At 47.9% G+C, this 20,000-nt stretch overlaps 1 protein-coding gene across 1 annotated transcript in view; it reads right to left on the bottom strand.

Annotated features, from left to right (window-relative positions):
- The window catches only part of ETFB (electron transfer flavoprotein subunit beta), a 76,122-nt gene that overhangs the window by 7,803 nt on the left and 48,319 nt on the right, over positions 1–20,000 (bottom strand). Inside the window, exon 3 of the mRNA XM_040326985.1 lies at positions 13,306–13,485. Coding sequence (XP_040182919.1) covers positions 13,315–13,485 — 171 coding nt within the window. The 3' untranslated portion in view covers positions 13,306–13,314. The remainder of the gene's footprint in view (positions 1–13,305; positions 13,486–20,000) is intronic.

Raw genomic sequence — 20,000 nt, 5'->3', positions numbered from 1 at the left:
GGCGGCGATCAGCGATTTTTTTTTTCGGGAACTGCGACATTATGGCGGACACTTCGGACACTTTTGACACATTTTTGGGACCATTGGCATTTTTATAGCGATCAGTGCTATAAAAATGCATTGGATTTCTATAAAAATGCCACTGGCAGTGAAGGGGTTAAGTATGTTCCCTGGGTGTGTTCTAACTGTGGGAGGGGGTGGGACTGACATGGGGAAATTACTGATCTTCTGTTCATACATTGTATGAACAGAAGATCAGCATTTCTCTCCCTGACAGGACCAGGAGCTGTGTGTTTACACACACAGCTTCCGGTCCTCGCTCTGTAACAAGCGATCGCGTGTGCCCGGCGGCAATCCCGCCCGCCTGGCACTTGCACGGGAGCGAGCGCGCCTCCGGCGCCGCGCACACACCCCTAGTGGCCTGCGCAAGAGCCGACGCGAGAGCCCTGTGCTACGGGCTCTCGCGCAGGGGACCCGACCTGCCGCCGTAAAACGATTGCGGCTGGTCGGCAACTAGTTAAGGGGTTGTAAAGGTACAATTTTAATTTTTTTTTCCTAAATAGCTTCCTTTACCTTAGTGCAGTCCTCCTTCACTTACCTCATCCTTCCATTTTGCTTTTAAATGTCCTTATTTCTTCTGAGAAATCCTCACTTCCTGTTCTTCTGTCTGTAACTCCACACAGTAATGCGAGGCTTTCTCCCTGGTGTGGAGTGTCGTGCTCGCCCCCTCCCTTGGACTACAGGAGAGTCAGGACGCTCTCTACGTTGCAGATAGAGAAAGGAGCTGTGTGTTAGTGGGCGTCCTGACTCTCCTGTAGCCCAAAGTTGGGGACGAGCATGATACTCCACCCCAGGGAGGAAGCCTTGCATTACTGTGTGGAGTTACAGACAGAAGAACAGGAAGTGAGGATTTCTCAGAAGAAATAAGGACATTTAAAAGCAAAATGGAAGGATGAGGTAAGTGAAGGAGGACTGCACTAAGGTAAAGGAAGCTATTAGGAATTAAAATGTACCTTTACAACCCCTTTAAGTGGTAAACGCATAGAAAAAAAGCACCCCTCCCAGCACCATTAAGGACCAACTACACAAAGTAATAAATTGGCAAAAAATAGGGGAAGCCTTTTCAGGGGAAGGGACTGTGATTGTAAAGTCTCGTGTTTTTTTTTCTATTAAAATAATAAACACACATATATATATATATATATATATAAAGTTTTTTCTTATTTTATGAATATAAAAAAAGCATGTGTGTGTGTGTGTGTATATATATATATATATATATATATATATATATATATATATATATATATATATATATATATATATATACATACACATATACACACACACACATTTTATTTTTATTTTTTTATTACCAATACTTTTATATTCATTTATATATATATCTTTATATAAAAAACATGTTTTTTTATATATATATATATTTTTCTGAATATTCTATAATACTTTTTTTTTTTTAATTCAATAGTTTCTATGGGTTTTTATCCCCCCCCCCCCCCTTTTGTGATGCGAGATTCGAACCGTCTATAGCCGATTTATTAAACTTTTTTAGATTTATTATCTATCTCACAGATTTCTATATGTTAGGTTGGATTCACACCTATGACATTTTTTTGTGCTTTTTGCATTTGGCAAATTTGCACTACAGCCCATTTATCATGGTTTCCTATGGAACACATTCTGTAGTGCAAATTTGCAAAAAGCACTAAAAATGCCTTGGGTGTGAATCCAGCCTTACACCCCCCAAAGTTCAATTACTAGATAAACTACTCCCAGGTTCACAGGATTCAGTTGTCCCTTTCATCATCATCATTAAAAATCTTCTACCCTTCCCAAGTTTTATCCAACTTTGAAATCAATGCCGTCATCACTGAATTAAATTACATGAAAATCGTTTTCCTTCAGTTATCTTATGGGGGGGGAACCTTGTGTTTGTCTCTTTGGATATTTTCACATAAATGGTCATGATCGGCTGTGTACCAACAATCCGATTATCAGACGATCGCCCCGAATGCGTTTTTTCCCGTCCGATATTCTCATGGTTTATGCAGCCAGTTGCTCTGCGTCGGCTTCTCCGGCATTCACTCGCTCTGGTGTTGCTCAGGTGATTCCTGTTAGTTCACCACATATTGTAAATGGGTTCATGTAGGTTGCACAACATAAACGTTTTCTAGATCGTTTTGTATATGCTTTACCTATTTGTGGAGAATTCTGTTATACGAGAACAACTCTTTGGCCTCTTGGGGGGGGGGGGGGGGGGGGGGGGGGGGGGGAGGAGGAAAAAGGATATAAAAAAAAAAGCAAATAAAAAAAGACCCATAAAAACTTTCTTGTTAAAAAAAAAAAAAGCAAATAATTTCCAGTTTAGAGCTAAAAATAGAAACCTATAAAAATAGTCCTAACGCGTTGGTGAAGGGTGTCATAAAATGATGTAAAATTCTTAAAGTGGCGTTTCACACACTTTTACAACTTGGTCTTAAAGTAAAGTCCGCCCCTTCACCCCTCGTTTTTGGATAATCTCTTTTTTTCCTTTTTTGAAGTACATAGTGTACTGCCAGCCCAGTGCGTCACGTCCTCTTGTGCGGCGAGCCCCCCCTCCGTATTCTGGGACCTGTGTGTCCCCCAGAAGACAAGCTGGCCATTCACTCACGCCTGCGCAGTGGGAAATCGGGAGTGAAACCGCAAGGCTCCACTGCCGGTTTCCCTTAGAATGGTGGCGGTCCCTGCACCCGACCTGATGGACGGATCGGTCTGGGGCGGGGGGGGGGGGGGCGCGCATCGTGGAGCACGCCCGTCGTATCTCTCAGAGTATCTATGCGGCTGATTCATAGAATCAGTTACGCATAGATATCCCTAAGATCCGACAGGTGTAACTGTTTTACACTGTCGGATCTTAGGATGCAGTACCGCGGCCGCCGCTGGGGGGAGTTTGCGTCGTAAACCAGCGTCGGGTATGCAAATTAGGAGTTACGCCGATCCACGACGGATTTTCGCATTCGCTACGTCGCCGCTAGTCTAGTTTCCCGTCGCAAAGTTAGTCGTCGTTTTGGGTGCCTTAACTTTAGACAGCAAACGTATTGCTGTCTAAAGTATGGCCGTCGTTCCCGCGTCGAAATTTAAAATTTCACGTCGTTTGCGTAACACGTCCGGGAAAACGGAAGTACGTTACTCACGTCGCCGATCGCAAAAATGACGTCAGTTCGCGCAAAGCACGGCGGGAATTTCGAAACGGAGCATGCGCATTAGGTCCGGCGCGGGAGCGTGCGTAATTTAAATGGTACCCGCCCATTCGATTTGGACCGCCTTGCGCCGGACGTATTTACGATACACCGCCGCAAGTTTCCAGGTAAGTGCTTTGTGGATCGGGCACTAAAACTGGAAACTTGCGGCGGTGTAACGTAAACGGCTTACGTTACACGGGCGCAATTGTACCTGAATCTGGCCCTTAAAGCGGAAGTAGAGCACCGGAGATTTTATTTTTTTTTCTAAACCTGCAAGGCAAAGTTATAATGTGCTAGTATGAAGCACGTTACAGGGGAACCTTGGTTTACGAGTAATGCGGTTAACAAGCAACTTTTTTATTTTAATTCTGAAGTACTTTCTGTACTCGATCTGCTGAGAAAAAGGTCACACACACACACACACACACACATACACATACACAAACTGAGAAGGCGAATGTGCGACTTGCGTATCGAGCCATCAAAGAAATTCGAATTGCCAATTAGAAAAGATTGCTTGAAGATCATTGAATGTAACCCCTAAACCAGGGTGCTCAACCTGTGACCCTCCAGCTGTTGTGGAACTAGAAGTCCCATCATGTCTCTGCCTTCGGGAGTCATGCTTGTAACTGTCAGCAACTTGCAATGCCTCATGGGAGTTGTAGTTCTGCAACAGCTGGAGGGCCACAAGTTGAGCACCCATGCTCTAAACCAGGGATCTTCAAACTACGGCTCTCCAGCTGTTGCAGAACTACACGTCCCATGAGGCATTGTAAAACTCTGACATTCACAGACATGACTAGGCATAATGGGAATTGTAGTTCCTGAACACCTGGAGGGCCGTAGTTTGAAGACCCATGCTCTAAACGAATGACATTTAGTTTGAATAAAGTGCAACTAAAATCAGTCTGTATATGCAGTATGGCCTTTCTGGCCAACTCACTGCAAACTACATAATGCAGGATCCATGTATGCCCGCTAGAACACAGGTGGTGGCGCACGCCCGCTAGAACACAGGTGGTGGCGCACGCCCGCTAAAAACACAGGGCTCACCTTATAGGGCCATAGATGCTTACCAAAATCCAGGGGCCCTGCACACCCACCATAAAACAAAGATGCCAATGACTTCACCTAGAGGTGGAAAACATGGCCTGTTGCTGGACTCTGAGGATCAGTTTTGGACGTGGCGCTCTAGAGAACGCTTCTTTATTTGAATATCTGAGCCCGCCGGTCTTTGTGGAGCACAGGGGGTTAACCATCTGTCGGCTCCTGTATCTTTATCCTGTCTGTGCTTTTGTGTGATTCCTTCTCGGCGCCTGGAGGAGCAGTCAGCCCGGGTCACGCTATGCGGTGGGGAAACAGCTGTGACAGCCCTCCTGTGGATGTTATCACATGGTGTAAACCGCCAGTGAAATCTCCTATCTCTGCCGCTGCCTGACAGGTGACAAATAAGGGTGCCATGTGTCCCTTCAGCCTGCGCTCCATGCCAAGTGTAGATGTGGGGGGGGAGGGGGGCTTTATACCTCAGCGGTGGGAGACGTCTGTGATTCACTTGCTGCAAGACACCTGGTAATGGATTACAGGCGCCGTCCACCCAGATGTCAGATCTTTATTGTGGGTGGAAGTTGGGGAGGCAAATCACTCAAAGGCTTAATTTTTATAATCTTCTCTCCCTGTGTAATATTTTATGTACCTGGTGTTACAGAAAACGCAGCAGGATGACAGACGCCACAGCCTGTGTATATGAGTAGAGCCATTGCTCTCACAATCATGTTTGCGGCGATCCCTCACATGTGTGGTGCGAATGCAGTTTACATAAGCGTTTACCTTTGAGTGAACCCGGGGACAGGGGCACTTTAATTTTTAATTATTTATTGTTACACACCGTCTCTCTACCTTTTTTTTTTCTTTTTATCAACTTTATTGCTATCACAAAGGATGAACAACATCCCATTTCACAGCTCGGGCAGTGACCGGTACTCTTTACTGAGACATCCGGGGCCCATATCTGTCCTCTGCCCCCCAAAGCATCTAAGATTGGCTTGATCAGATGCTTGTTCAAGCAACGACTTGTTTAGGTCTGACCTTACAAGTGACGAAATTCTTGAAGCTTCCGACGTTACATAGGGGAAGGAACAACATTCGTTCTCCTCACTTTGTCCCAGAAACCAGGTGCCCCCCATTTCATTCTTACCGGGCTCCCTGATGGCACGGGAAAGCCCGATAAAGACAGAAGGGGAGGCGAGACCTGTAAAAGTAAAGCCCTGTACACACGGGCCACAATCTCGTCAGGAAAAAAAACTTTGTTTTTCCTGACGAGATTCTTGGCAAGAATCTCTTGCCGGCCGAGTGTACAGACACTCCTTTCAAAAGAACTGCGGTTCTTTTGAATGGAACAAACGCGGCAAGGTCATCGACTTCCGCCGAACGGAAGAAAAATAGGGTTTCTTCTGTTCGGAAAAGCGGATCCCGACGGATGCGAGCAGATGCTCCATCCGCTAACGGACGCGATCCCATAGGGATTTATTACAAGTCCGTTAACGGACTTGTAATGAGCAGACGAACGGTCCGTTAGTGTGAAAGAGCCCTAAATCATTAAAAAAAAACATAATTAAAATGGTTTCTGCTACAAAGTTTTTTTTTTTTTTTTTTTTTTAAGACCTGACAAGTTCTACATTAAGCGCCAGACATCAAACTGGAGCAATCAAGACGCGCTGCTCCGCTCATCACTCCAGCCGCTGGTTTCATGTACGCCCGATGCGCCAAAAGCCGACCGTAAACAAAACATCATTAAAACGGTATTTATCAAATTAGCATTTATGAAATTAGGCAACCAAAATATTGATGGCATTTTCCAGTCACCCGGCCCTGGTAGGAGCCACTTCATGTCACAAGATGACAACTTCAATTATCCGGCTAGATTAATTAATTGTCTAATTGGCGAGGCGAGTTACAGCTGCAAAAGGATTTAAAGGAAAACTCCACTTTGTTACATTGTTTTTTTGTTTTTTTCTCCAACGGATAATTGTCACCGGAGCCATTTTGTAATTTAATGTCATTAGAAGTGACCTTTCCATCTCAATCTGCTGCCAACTACCACTTCCTACAGCTGTCAAAAAATTCAAAAGGGAAGTAATCAGGGCTTGGGATAGTTTTTAAAGAAGTCTCAGGAGATAGAAAAGGTTACCTGCTGGTATCCCGAGTTATCATTAAATAAAAATATGCTTTAAAAAAAAAAGAAAAGCTGAATGATTTCCCATACTATTGTAACTTTATATGTGTTATTGTCTGTAAGCTCCTCCCATTCCCGAAAACCTTATTTCTGGGCGTTATTGGTTAGAGCTTAACCACTTGCTTACTGGGCACATATACCCCCTTCCTGCCCAGGCGAAATTTCAGCTTCGGCACTGCGTCGCTTTAACTGACAATAGCGCGGTCGTGCGACGTGGCTCCCAAACAAAATTGGCGTCCTTTTTTTCCCACAAATAGAGCCTTCTTTTGGTGGTATTTGATCACCTCTGCGGTTTTTATTTTTTGCGCTATAAACAAAAATAGAGCGACAATTTTGAGAAAAAATGCAATATTTTTTTTACTTTAATAAATATCCCCCAAAATATATAAAACAATATTTTTTTCCTCAGTTTAGGCCGATACATATTCTTCTACATATTTTTGGTTAAAAAAAAAAAAAAATCGCAATAAGCGTTTGTTGATTGGTTTGCGCAAAATTTATAGCGTCTACAAAATAGGTGAAGGATTTATGGCATTTTTATTAATATTTTTTTTTCACTAGTAATGGCGGCGATCAGCGATTTTTCTTATCGTGACTGCGACATTATGGCGGACACATCGGACACTATTTTGGGGCCATTGTCATTTTTACAGCGACCAGTGCTATAAAAATGCACAGATTACTGTGAAAATGACAATGGCAGTGAAGGGGGTTAACCTGTAGGGGGGTGCTGAAGGGGTTAAGTGTTTCCTAGGGAGTGATTACTACTGTGTGGGGGCGTGGCTTGGCGTGTGACATAAACGATTGTCGTTCCCTCTGACAGGGAACAGACGATCAGTGACAAGCCACAGAGAAGAACGGGGAAGGTTTGTTTACACTCACCTCTCCCCGTTCTTCAGCTGTGTGACCCGATCGCTGGACACGGGCGGCAATCGGGTCCCACGGTCACGGAGCACAGGGACAAGGTTGTGAGCGCGCCACCGCCACGCTTGCGACCCACGGCTGGGCTCTTAAAGGCGACGTACAGGTATGTGATTGTGCCCTTCTGCCGATGTATATCGGCGTGAAGGGGTCCTTAAAGTGGAGTTCCACCTAAAAATGGAACTTCCGCTTAACCCATTCCTCGCCCCCTTACATGCCACATTTGGCATGTCATTTTTTTTGGGGGGGGAGTGGGGGCTTCAGGAGAAGGGGACTTCCTGTCCCACTTCCTCCTTCCACCGAGGGGCTGGAAAGGCGATTAGCTGAATCGCCTTCTTGCAGCCCCTCCCTGTAGGCGAGCGCCTGTCCAATCGGACGGCGCCGCTCGCGCATGCGCAGTGGGTGCCCGGCCGTGAAGCCGAAAGCTGTCACTGCCGGGTGCCCACACTAGGAATGAAGACGCCGGCTGACGAGGAGCGGAGCCCCGGCCGGCCGGTCGCTGAGCCGTGGAGCAGGTAAGTGTCTGTTTATTAAAAGCCAGCAGCTACACTTTTTGTAGCTGCTGACTTTTAATAAACTTAAAAAAAGGCTGGAACTCCCCTTTAAGTGGTTGGGTTAAGGGAAACTACAAGGAGGAAAAGATCACACGCCCTCCTTTGCTGGACCGAGCTGTGCTGTGTGGCGGAGCTGTGTGAGCCTCAGCACTGGATGAGCAGAATTACAATCCTCATATATTTAATCTGTTTGGCTTTAATTCAGGGTTAAATAATGACTTTATGTGGGAAAGCCGTATTGCACACCCAGGCAGTATTTCTATAGGTGACCTGAGCACTCTGATGGGAAAAGTATCGGGAGGTAAAATAAACGCATTTATAATATGCAGCCTATTGATCCGACCTTAAAGTCCACAATTCATCAGTGAAATGTTCAATACATGTAGTGAATAATTAAACCTGAATTACAGACACATAATAATAAAGCACACCAGTTAATGCCGTTTTGTATTCATTAGAATATAATTATATTTGAAGTCCAATAAATAAGATTCGTCTCCGTCAGCCTCTGTATCGTCTCATCTGTACAGCAGCACAGAGAGAGGGGGAGGGGCAGCGCTCAGAGCCAATCAGGCTCTGCTGCATCACACATGTGCTGCCATGGAGAGCAGATGGATATGTATCGAGTGTGCTGCGGTTCCTTCATTGTCCAATAAGCACCCAGGGGGCGTGTTTTTGAGCAGCTTCTGCAGAGATGATTGAGGTCTGGCTGTGGATCACAGTAATGTAGTTCGTTCTGCACTCCTGTGACCCGTTTTCAGCAGACAGGGCAGAAGCTCGCTGTCGGCTGACATCACAGAGCCGATGCGCAGGTTGGAGCCGCACTCCAGCCGAGTTGCCGATCAGCTGGAGTGACGTAAACAGGGAGCAAATGCACATCGTAGGAGGCATCTCTCGATGGGAGATATCATTTCACCGGCACACTTTAAACCTATACAAAGAGCGGGGGGAAATCGTAGTTCTTGCATTCTGCCTCGCTGTCGTGGGGCGGCTTTACATTGTGCTGAAGGTCCGTATTTGTGTGTGTTTCTATAGGTTCAAACTGTGCTTTTGAAATGGTATTTCCCATTGAGAGATACCTCCTACGATGTGCGCATGCGCCATGGTTGCATCAGCCCAGCTCATCGGCAAATCAGCTCTTGCGCTACGACGTACAGCACATGCGCAGTTCGTCCCGGGCACTTCGACGGAACACCGGTCCAGGCTCGGGAATGATCGCAACAATGGCCCAGATTCACATACATCGGCGCATATTTATGCCGCCGTAGCGTATCTCTTTAACGCTACGCCGGCGCAGCGCACAGAGGCAAGCGCTGGATTCACAAAGCACTTGCTCCCACTCGCTGTTAAAGATACGCTGGGTTTCCTCGGCGTAAGCCAGCGTAGGTGGAAGTGGGCGTGAGTCATGCTAATGAGGCGTGACCCCATGCAAATAATGGGCCAAGCGCTATAGAATTACTTAAAATTAACGGCGCATGCGCTGTCCCGTGGCCGCATCCCAGTGCGCATGCTCAGAATTACGTCGAGACAACTGCCTAAGATACGTCGAATCACTGCCTACGACGTGAATGTAACCTACGCCTAGTCATATTCACGTACAACGTAAACGACAAAAGATACGACGGCTGTGTTCCCTGGTCCATACCTTTGCATGAGTTGCGCCTCCTATATGGGGAATAACTTTACGCCGGACGTACGACTTACGCAAATCGTGTATATGATGCGCCGGGCGCAACTACGTTTGTGAATCGGCGTATCTCCCTCATTTGCATAGAAAATCTATGGGAGCGGCAAATGCGCCCAGCGTAAATTTGCGCCCACGATACGACGGCGTAGGCAAGTTACGTCGGTCGTAGGAAGCCTATTTTCAGGCGTATCTAGTTTTGTGGGCACGGTGCATAGTTACACTTATGCGGCGTATCTCGAGATACGTTGGCGTAAATGCTTTGTGAATCCGGGCCATTGTTGGTATCCACTCCACAGCCCAGTGCTGGGGGGGTCAGAGCTGACAGCAGTGACGGTCACCAGCTCTCTGCTCACAGAGCTCTAAGAACTGAGTGATGAGCAGAGTTTTGATCGCTCGGTTCTCAGCCTTAGAGCCAGCAGGGGACAGATGCAGCATCCACCTAGGTAAGCATGATATAAAATAAAAATATAAATCCCATACTTCTCTTTTAACAGAGCTGTAAATCCTTTTGACAGACACAGCAATGCAAACGTACGTACTTTAGCCGTGCATTTGGCTGCTTGCCCGCCGTGCAGCTTTAATTGTGTTTTCCTTTCCCACCTCTCATGCGGGTGGATGGTGGTTGCATCCTGCCGAGTCATTTTACAACCGATCTGTGTTTGCTTGTTATGTGTGATTAATGTGCAGTATACAGGTAGCCAACTGTACTGTGTACACTGCCATGTAGGCTAAACGTGCCTGGACCCACGACTTGTATGGGCAAGGGAAAGAACGGATGGGAAGGGTGGCGAATCCCTAATAAGCAGCAAAAGTTAAATGACAATTTGCTCCTAATTATCCCCACGCAAGTGTCCCCCCCCCCCCCCCCCCCCCACACCGGGGATATAGACTGCAGAGAAGAACCATGTGTGAGTGAGAAGTGGTCACCCCCTGCCAGAGCTGGGACTCTCCAGTCTACAGGGAGTGTCAGACTGCTGCAGAGAGGCCGCTGCTCACCCACAGATAGCGGTGGTGCTTCCCTGCAGCCTACAGAAGAGAATTCTGGACTTATTGCAAGATTAATTAAAGCAATAACAGTAAAACATTGTCACTTACCTTTCTGCTGCACATTTTATTTATCGGGATCGTCTCAAAGGACAATTCCAATTAACCACCTCAGTACTGCCATACGTACATTTACAGAAGAACTGCAGTCTGCTCCCATAATTTGCCATTCTGAAGCTTCCCTCCAACCAATTTGCATATTAATTTTATATATACTGTGATTCTGTACCTTGCCAAATATGCTGCAGAAATCTCCCTCCGCTGAGTTTGGCTGCATCCATTTTAACTGTGGGCAGCTGAAGCTGCTGCCTGTTCACTTCCTTGATTTATACAGACACACACCTCCAGCCCTGCAGCTCTCATTGGCCCTCTTATGACCCCCCCCCCCCCAGCAAACTCTCACAAGAGTGTTAGCGAGAGCTGTACATGATGTCATAAGCCTAGGCTTTTTACCAGACAAGAAACAGGAAGTGGGCTGTAAAAGGTATTTACTGGCAGCCTACTCTCAGCGGCTCCTCTCCATTCATAAACTGAAACATTGTAAACACAGTTTACGGTGGTTCAGTTATGTGAATGGACAGAGTCGGTGATCACTGACTCTGTAGAATCCGAACAGTAAGGAGCCGGATTTACCGACTCCTACCTCCGCTCTCCATCTTGACAGATCGACAGGGTGGAGGAGAACGGAGGGATGCGGGGACACTGAGGGAGAGAGCAGCAGAAGGAAGGGGGGGACGCGGAGGGAGAGAGCAGCAGAAGGAAGGGGGGGACGCGGAGGGAGAGAGCAGCAGAAGGAAGGGGGGGACGCGGAGGGAGAGAGCAGCAGAAGGAAGGGGGGACGCGGAGGGAGAGAGCAGCAGAAGGAAGAGGGGGACGCGGAGGGAGAGAGCAGCAGAAGGAAGGGGGGGACGCGGAGGGAGAGAGCAGCAGAAGGAAGGGGGGGGACGCGGAGGGAGAGAGCAGCAGAAGGAAGGGGGGGACGCGGAGGGAGAGAGCAGCAGAAGGAAGGGGGGACGCGGAGGGAGAGAGCAGCAGAAGGAAGGGGGGACGCAGAGGGAGAGAGCAGCAGAAGGATGCGGGGACGCGGAGGGAGAGAGCAGCAGAAGGATGCGGGGACGCGGAGGGAGAGAGCAGCGCGGAGGGAGAGAGCAGCGCGGAGGGAGAGAGCAGCGCGGAGGGAGAGAGCAGCGCGGAGGGAGAGAGCAGCGCGTAAGGGGGGACGCGGAGGGAGAGAGCAGCAGAAGGAAGGGGGGACGCGGAGGGAGAGAGCAGCAGAAGGAAGGGGGGGACGCGGAGGGAGAGAGCAGCAGAAGGAAGGGGGGGACGCGGAGGGAGAGAGCAGCAGAAGGAAGGGGGGACGCGGAGGGAGAGAGCAGCAGAAGGAAGGGGGGACGCGGAGGGAGAGAGCAGCAGAAGGAAGGGGGGGACGCGGAGGGAGAGAGCAGCAGAAGGAAGGGGGGGACGCGGAGGGAGAGAGCAGCAGAAGGAAGGGGGGGACGCGGAGGGAGAGAGCAGCAGAAGGAAGGGGGGGACGCGGAGGGAGAGAGCAGCAGAAGGAAGGGGGGACGCGGAGGGAGAGAGCAGCAGAAGGAAGGGGGGACGCAGAGGGAGAGAGCAGCAGAAGGATGCGGGGACGCGGAGGGAGAGAGCAGCGCGGAGGGAGAGAGCAGCGCGGAGGGAGAGAGCAGCGCGGAGGGAGAGAGCAGCGCGGAGGGAGAGAGCAGCGCGGAGGGAGAGAGCAGCGCGGAGGGAGAGAGCAGCAGAAGGAAGGGGGGACGCGGAGGGAGAGAGCAGCAGAAGGAAGGGGGGGCCGCGGAGGGAGAGAGCAGCAGAAGGAAGGGGGGGACGCGGAGGGAGAGAGCAGCAGAAGGAAGGGGGGACGCGGAGGGAGAGAGCAGCAGAAGGAAGGGGGGACGCGGAGGGAGAGAGCAGCAGAAGGAAGGGGGGGACGCGGAGGGAGAGAGCAGCAGAAGGAAGGGGGGGACGCAGAGGGAGAGAGCAGCAGAAGGAAGGGGGGACGCGGAGGGAGAGAGCAGCAGAAGGAAGGGGGGACGCGGAGGGAGAGAGCAGCGCGGAGGGAGAGAGCAGCGCGGAGGGAGAGAGCAGCGCGGAGGGAGAGAGCAGCGCGGAGGGAGAGAGCAGCGCGGAGGGAGAGAGCAGCGCGGAAGGGGGGACGCGGAGGGAGAGCGCAGCGTGGAGGGACACAGCAGCAGAATGATGCGGGGACAGTCAGTAGTGATCGTGTGTGGGAAAGTTACAAGCACTGATCACCGCTGATTACACTGAAAGCCGTGGGGGGTAGGTTAGAGAGAGAGGCAGAGAAACGGCTTGTAAATCTATGCAGCAGTGATCGGTGCTTGTAACTCTCCCACTGCACTGATCACCCTGACTGTACAAGTACTCGGGCAAATGCTTGGTATCGGGACAACCCTAGTGTAAAGGCAGGCGTCCCAATACTTTTGACAATATCGTGTATGTAGCAATGCTATAACATCACATACCGAAATCACACATCCCTTCCTTGTTTTTGTGGGAAAGGGAAGGATCGCTTCTCACACAAATACTAACTAGAAGTCAATCCACATATAGGCCTAAAAATGGTGAAGAGCAGTGAAGGCCTCTTACCTGGTCCTGCTAGACATGGCCGCCCTCCCTGAGTTTGCTGACGAGGTCCTCTACTGTCTCCACTTTCATGCCGGATTGTCTCTGCGGTGGATCCTCCACACTGAGAATCTGTATTCGGCTTGTCATGTCTACCCCAAGATCTGCCGGCTTCACAGTTTCAATCTTCTTTTTCTTTGCTTTCTAAGAAAAAAAAGTGTCACAAAAATGATTAGCAGATAGTTCTGCCAGGTCATGTGATCTGAGCGTTCAAAATGTGCTTCTTGTATTCCAATACATAGACCCCTGATAAAGCCGAGTTCAGTACTTCGGAGTCACTGACGTGGAACAAAATCATTTAAGATTCTTGATTTCTGTACTCGCTCCGGGTTGGAGATTCGCAGCAGGCAAAATGTATTCTTTCATTTTGGATAGAGTAAGGGAGGGTTATGACCCCTGTCAGATTTTATTTTTTCTGCCATCTGTGTCTCATTTTGGAGATTTCCCTTCCCTTCCTGTCCCATAGCCAAAACAGGAAGTGAGAGGGAATCCCTGCAAATTAAGGGAATCCCTTGGGGCTTCCCAGGTCACCAGAACTAGTGTTCCCATTGGAAGATTCCCCCTCTATTACTTTTCTGGGGACAACCCAAAATTTGGGATTTTCTTTTAAGGTTCAATGCTAAACAGAATTATTGCTAGAATTATTGCTCTGGCCCCAACGATCGCGGCGATACCTCACATGTGTGGTTTGAACACCGTATCCGTCATCTCTAGCTTGTAAAATGTTGAACACAGTTCCAAACTGGAGTGTGGATTGCCACTTTAAGTAAGCTGCTAGCAGGCTTTAAAAAATATTGAAGGAGTGCTGAAGCCTGCTAGCAACTTGCTTAAGTGGCAATCAACACTCCCCTTATGATCTGTGTTCACAATTTACAGACTAGAGCTGAATGGCACTTTAAAAGCTTCAACAAAGCTCGCTGTTCACATTGCCCTTATTTAAGCTGAAGCCCGTGTAAAACAGGCAGGGGAGATGGGTTGGCATCGCTGGGTACTGGGTCTAGATCTGTGAGGTTCTTACAAAGGAGGAACATTTTATGTCTATCTGGACCAGGGATCCTCAAACTACAGCCCTCCAGCTGTTGTAGAACTACACATCCCATGAGGCATTGTAACACACTGACATTCACAGACATGACTGGGCATGATGGGAATTGTAGTTCTTGAACACCTGGAGGGCCGTAGTTTGAAGACCCCTGATCTGGACTTTCGTTTTTACGCCTTTGGCTGCAATCCCAGTAAAGGAAAGTTTTCTTCTCCTTCACACCCAGGAGATTGTTGATGCAACTCTGGAATTTTATACACAAAACCACATTTAATAACCCGATCACCCATGCTAAAATTATTTACACAAAACCATCATCGAGGTCATAAACCTGGACAGCCGACACTGAGCATCTGACGAAATAAATAACTTCCGAAGCACAGGTCAGTATCAATAAAAACTGCTTTGCAATGATCAGCAGATCGGGACTTTTTTTTGCCATTGTTCCGGCTTCGATAAGGTGACTCGGAGCTCCCCCCCCCCCCCCCCATTGTGGTCAGTGGTTCAGTCCGGCTGTCACTTCACCACTATTGTAATAGAGGGGCAGCAGGAGGAACCACAGAATACAAGGGGCCCCCTAGTGTTAACCCCTTCCCTGCGAGTGGCATTTTTATAGTAATCCAATGCATTTTTATAACACTGATCGTTATAAAAATGCCAATGGTCCCAAAAATGTGTCAAGAGTGTCCACCATAATGTCGCAGTACCGGAAAAAAAAAAGCTGATTGCCGCCATTACTAGTAAAAAAATAAAATAAATTAAATAGAAATGCCATAAAAATACCCCTTATTTTTGCAAATTGGATATGAGGATTTCACATCCAATTCGCATTTAAGTATCTTCTTTGCAGGGGGCGCTTTTTTGCAGTTTTATTTTAGAGACAAAGCCCTGTGTATCATGATGTCGTGCGCCTCAGAACGGTCATTCACTCGAAGGAGATTTGCTACTTTGAAGGGATTTCTGGACCTCCGTCTGATGTGCGTTTTTAACGCACAGCAAGGAACTGCCATCTGCAAAGAGACAGCTCCCCCATGTGACATCTGTTTCTGACCACAAACCTTATTAGCAATCAGAGAACCATTGCTCTGATTGTTCACAAGGAGCTAAACCTCTCATGCCATGTGCAGCCCCCCCCCCAGTTGAAATGAATGCCTCTTAGCTTATATATATATATATATATAAAAAAAAAAAGATCAAAAAATTCTCGACGTCTCTGTTGCAGTTGATGGCAGACAGATAGAAATTCATGTATATCTGCTCCCCCTGCTGCCAGGACAGAGTACTGCTGGGGAAAAGGTGCTACTACACCCCAAATCTGGCCGCATACAAGGTCATTTTCAATTAATTTTAACCAGGATTGGAAAGAAATCACCAAAAACGAAGCTTTCCTTGCAAGCGATTAGATTTTTCTCCCGGATGCATGTCTGTAGTTGGGATCCCATCACCGGTTTATGTTGGATTGCTTTGCATTTTCATATTGAAGGCCCATTCACATTCCACGAGTTGTGGCAATTTGTACTGAAACGCACGTGTTGCCACAATGCATGGCAACTAAAGCGGCCCCCCTTCATTGTGAATGGCACTCCCCGTTTTACTCACCTGAGCCAGCTCACCTACTCAGTGGCGCGTCCCCTTCTCCACAGAGTCCTGGCGTCCAGCATGTAGCTTAGGGTCTAGGCGCATGGATTATGGGGGCGGCGCCCCTAATGGAGCAACCGCCACTGATTCACATCCATGTGTTTTTAAAAAGCGTCAGCGACCTTTCCTGCAGCAGATTGTGTGTAATAGACTTTGATAGAGCTGCACCAGAAATGAAAGTTATGCGTTTGTTTTAGTTGGTTGCCAAGGAGCAGGCTGGGGAGCCAGCAGTCGTGTCCTTAAAGCGGAGTTCCGGCCAAAATTTCACTTTTTAAATATAAATACCCCTGTAATACACAAGCTTAATGTATTCTAGTAAAGTTAGTCTGTAAACTAAGGTCCGTTTTGTTAGGTTTTTACAGCATTTAGTTAGTTTCTAATCTAGAAATAGACCATGGCCATCTTAAGTGTGGGCATCATGAAGCCAGACTGTATGACTTCCTGGATTTCAGCCTTGCAGATCTCGCACATGCTCAGTGCTGCACAAGCGATGTAATAGGTTTCCATAGCAACGGGAGTGTCAGAGGAAGTTGCCGCCCCTTCTCTATGCAAATAGGCTATTTGCAAGGACTACTGGGATACATGATGCCTATCCCAGAAACCCTTGCGAATAGCCATGTGACTTAATGGCCTAGGCAAATAAGGAGGAGGAAGTAATGAAGGACTACAAAATAAAGGTATTTACAAGCAACAAAATAAATAAAAATTGTCCATTCTGAACACTATGAGATTAGGGCATGCAGCACAGACAAACATAAAAAAATGGGTGGAACTCCACTTTAAAGACTGATTATCATGAGTCGTCAGCGGGATTCCCCCCAGTGACAGCCGAATCTAAAAAAAAAAAAAAAGAAGGGGGGGGGGGGGGGGGTAACGTTGTGGGATCCCCCCAAAACATGCCCTTCGGGTCTAGTATAGATTTGGAGGGTAACCCCACGCCTTTTGTTTTTTGACGTGGGGTTACCCTCCAAATCTATACTAGACCCGAAGGGCATATTTTTTCCCCTTTATTTTAGGGTCCCCCCCTAAAATCCATACCAGACCCTTATATGAGCATGCAGCTCTAAACCAAATTTCCTCTATTACAGGGGTGTCAAACTCAATTTCATTGTTGGCCGCATTATGATTGCCCTCAAAAGGCCCGGTTGTATCTGTAAGATTAGATGTCCAGCACATCCCCTCTCCTTACATTAGGTGTCAAGAGCCCCCCCACCATCAGAAGTTAAGTCCCCCACTCTCCCTTACATCACAGTTCACCCCCCCTTTCCTTATGCTGCTGCTGGGAAGAAGCTGGATGCATTGCTTGAAAGCAGAAAGTAAGGGTCTGGAGGAGGACCAGAGCTGTAGAGGTGCGAGGGCCACATGAAATGGCCTGGAGGGCCGGATTTGGCCCACGGGCCTTGTGTTTGACGCCTGTGCTCTATTAGGTCCCCAGTCTCTGAAGCATTTCATATATTGAGCATTATGGGTGGCCCTTTGGTGATGTCAGGGGCCACATTTGAGGCCCCCTTTAGCTCATAAATTGACAATCACAGCCCCAGACAGACATTCACTCATCCTTATGTAAGTGGGTCTGTAGGAAGTCGGTGCCAATCATCCCTTCAGCGATTTTTGGTTGAAAACCAGCGCTGATAAGAAAAGGTTAAAGAACACAAAGCTTTTTTTTCCTCCCTCAATCAGCTTAACAGATTTGAGGAAAAGCAAACCCGTTAAGTGTTTGTTTTGGGAAACCCATTAAAAGAAAAACACACATCCGAGGTCCAAATTTCAGGCGCGTTGAATATGAATGTTTTCGCTCACAGCAGCTGTATGGTTCATGGATGGAGCAGCCTCAGCAAAGGCTAATTAGCGCTTCTGTAAACACGCCGTTCCCCGCTTGAGCGGTATATAAAGCCCAGGATAAAGATCGCAGCAGCCTAATTCCTACTTAATATGCCCATTACAAAAAAAACGTAGAGGAGCCCCTCCGCCCGGAGGAACGCACAACCTGCAAAGGGCTCATTCGTATTCTGAGCCGCAAAAAGAAAATTCTAATAGCAGCTGCTTAAAAAGTGTCAGTAAAACCCCCAGATATTGTGTTTGTATTATTGGCTCGATAATTAAATTGCTCCGACTGTGCGCTCAACATTTCCTTCATTACACCATTCTTAGAGGAGAATGACAGAATCGACCAGATATTTATCATCGACTTCCTTATTCAGCATTGGATATGGAGGAAGCCACACTCCGCTCATAATAAGAGCATAGCTTAGTCCTCCCTGTAGACATGCATGCTCCTCCCTATTGCACACTGGGGGCAGATCCACAAAGAAGTTACGCTGGCGTATCTATTGATACGCCGCGTAACTGCTAGGTTGCTCCGGCGTATCTTTGTTTTGTATCCACAAAACAAGATACGCCTGAAGCTGTGCTAGATCCGACTGGCGTACGTCTTAGTACGCCGTCGGATCTAAGGTGCATATTTACGCTGGCCGCTAGGTGGCGTTTCCGACGATTTCCGCGTCGAGTATGCAAATTAGCTAGATACGGCGATCCACGAACCTACGTCCGGCGCATTTTTTTACGTCGTTTCCGTAAGGCTTTTTTCGGCGTATAGTTACCCCTGCTATATGAGGCATACTCAATGTTAAGTATGGACGTCGTTCCCGCGTCGAATTTAATTTTTTTTACGTTGTTTGCGTAAGTCGTTCGCGAATAGGGCTTTGCGTAGAATGACGTTCACGTCGTAAGCATTGGCTTCTTGCGGGTTAATTTCGAGCATGCACACTGGGATACCCCCATGGACGGCGCCGTTCAAAAAAAAAAAAAATGTAATTTACGTCGGGTCAAGACGTATTGACATAAAACACGCCCCCATTACATCCATTTGAATAGCGCGCCCTTACGCCGCCAAAGTTACACTACGCCGCCGTAACTTACGGCGCAAATTCTTTCAGGATAAGGAAAATACGATGTATGTTACGGCGGCGTGGTGTATTAGAGATGCGCTACGCCGGACGCAACAATGCGCCACGCTACGTGGATCTGGCCCTGGGTGTTGCTGCCGACATTGACTGTGTAATCTGTTCTAGAATCAGGTCTGATAGAGAATGCAATCAAGCAACTGATCCGCAGATCATGGACACGGCTGATCATGTGGTAAAGGGCCTCCGCCGGAGGCTCTTTACCGAGATCGGAGATGCAGGGTGCCAATAGACGTCCAGTCAGGATAACACAACCACTTCCCAGACGTCAATATACTATTGACCGGGCGGGAAGTGGTTAAAAAGATGTAAATTTTGTTTGGGTACAGCGTCGCACGACCACGCAATTGTCAATTAAAGCGATGCAGTGCCGTATCGCAAAAAATGGCTTGGTCATTAAGGGGGTAACAAATATTCCGGAGCTAAAGTGGTTAAAGCGGTAGTTCACCCTCCTTTCCATCATTAGACCATTAAATTCGGCATCGTAGCGCGAGCTACGGTATGCCGGTCTTAAATTTTTAAACCCCGTACTCACTGTGGTATCGTTGATTGAAGAATCCGTCTCCCGCGGGGAATGGGCGTGCCTATGGAGAGGGAGGATGATTGACGGCCGGCTCTGGCACGTCACGCTCCCCGAAGACAGCCGGAGTAGGTCTCGGCTATTCACAGCGCCTGCGCACAGGCTATGCGCAGGCGCCGTGAATAGCCAAGCCTATTTCGGCTATTTCCGGAGAAGCGTGACGTGCCAGGGCCGGCCGTCAATCACCTTCTCTCACCATAGGAACGCCCATTCCCCGGAATCTTCAATCATCGATAGCACGGTGAGTACGGGGATTAAAAATTTAGGACCGGCATACCGTAGCTCGCGCTACGATGCCGAATTTAATGGTCTAATAAAAAAAAACTTTTTTTTTTTTTTTAACAGGGTGAACCCCCGCTTTAACAAGACTGGCCAGCAGCCATTTTGACTGCTTAGCCAATATCCCAACAAAGACCATTCCCAATATAGGGAAACA

The sequence above is a fragment of the Rana temporaria genome, chromosome 10, assembly GCF_905171775.1.
Source record: "Rana temporaria chromosome 10, aRanTem1.1, whole genome shotgun sequence".
NCBI lineage: Eukaryota > Metazoa > Chordata > Amphibia > Anura > Ranidae > Rana > Rana temporaria.
The sequence above is the reverse complement of the archived record's forward strand: the minus strand, read 5'-3'. Positions and strand labels throughout refer to the sequence as shown.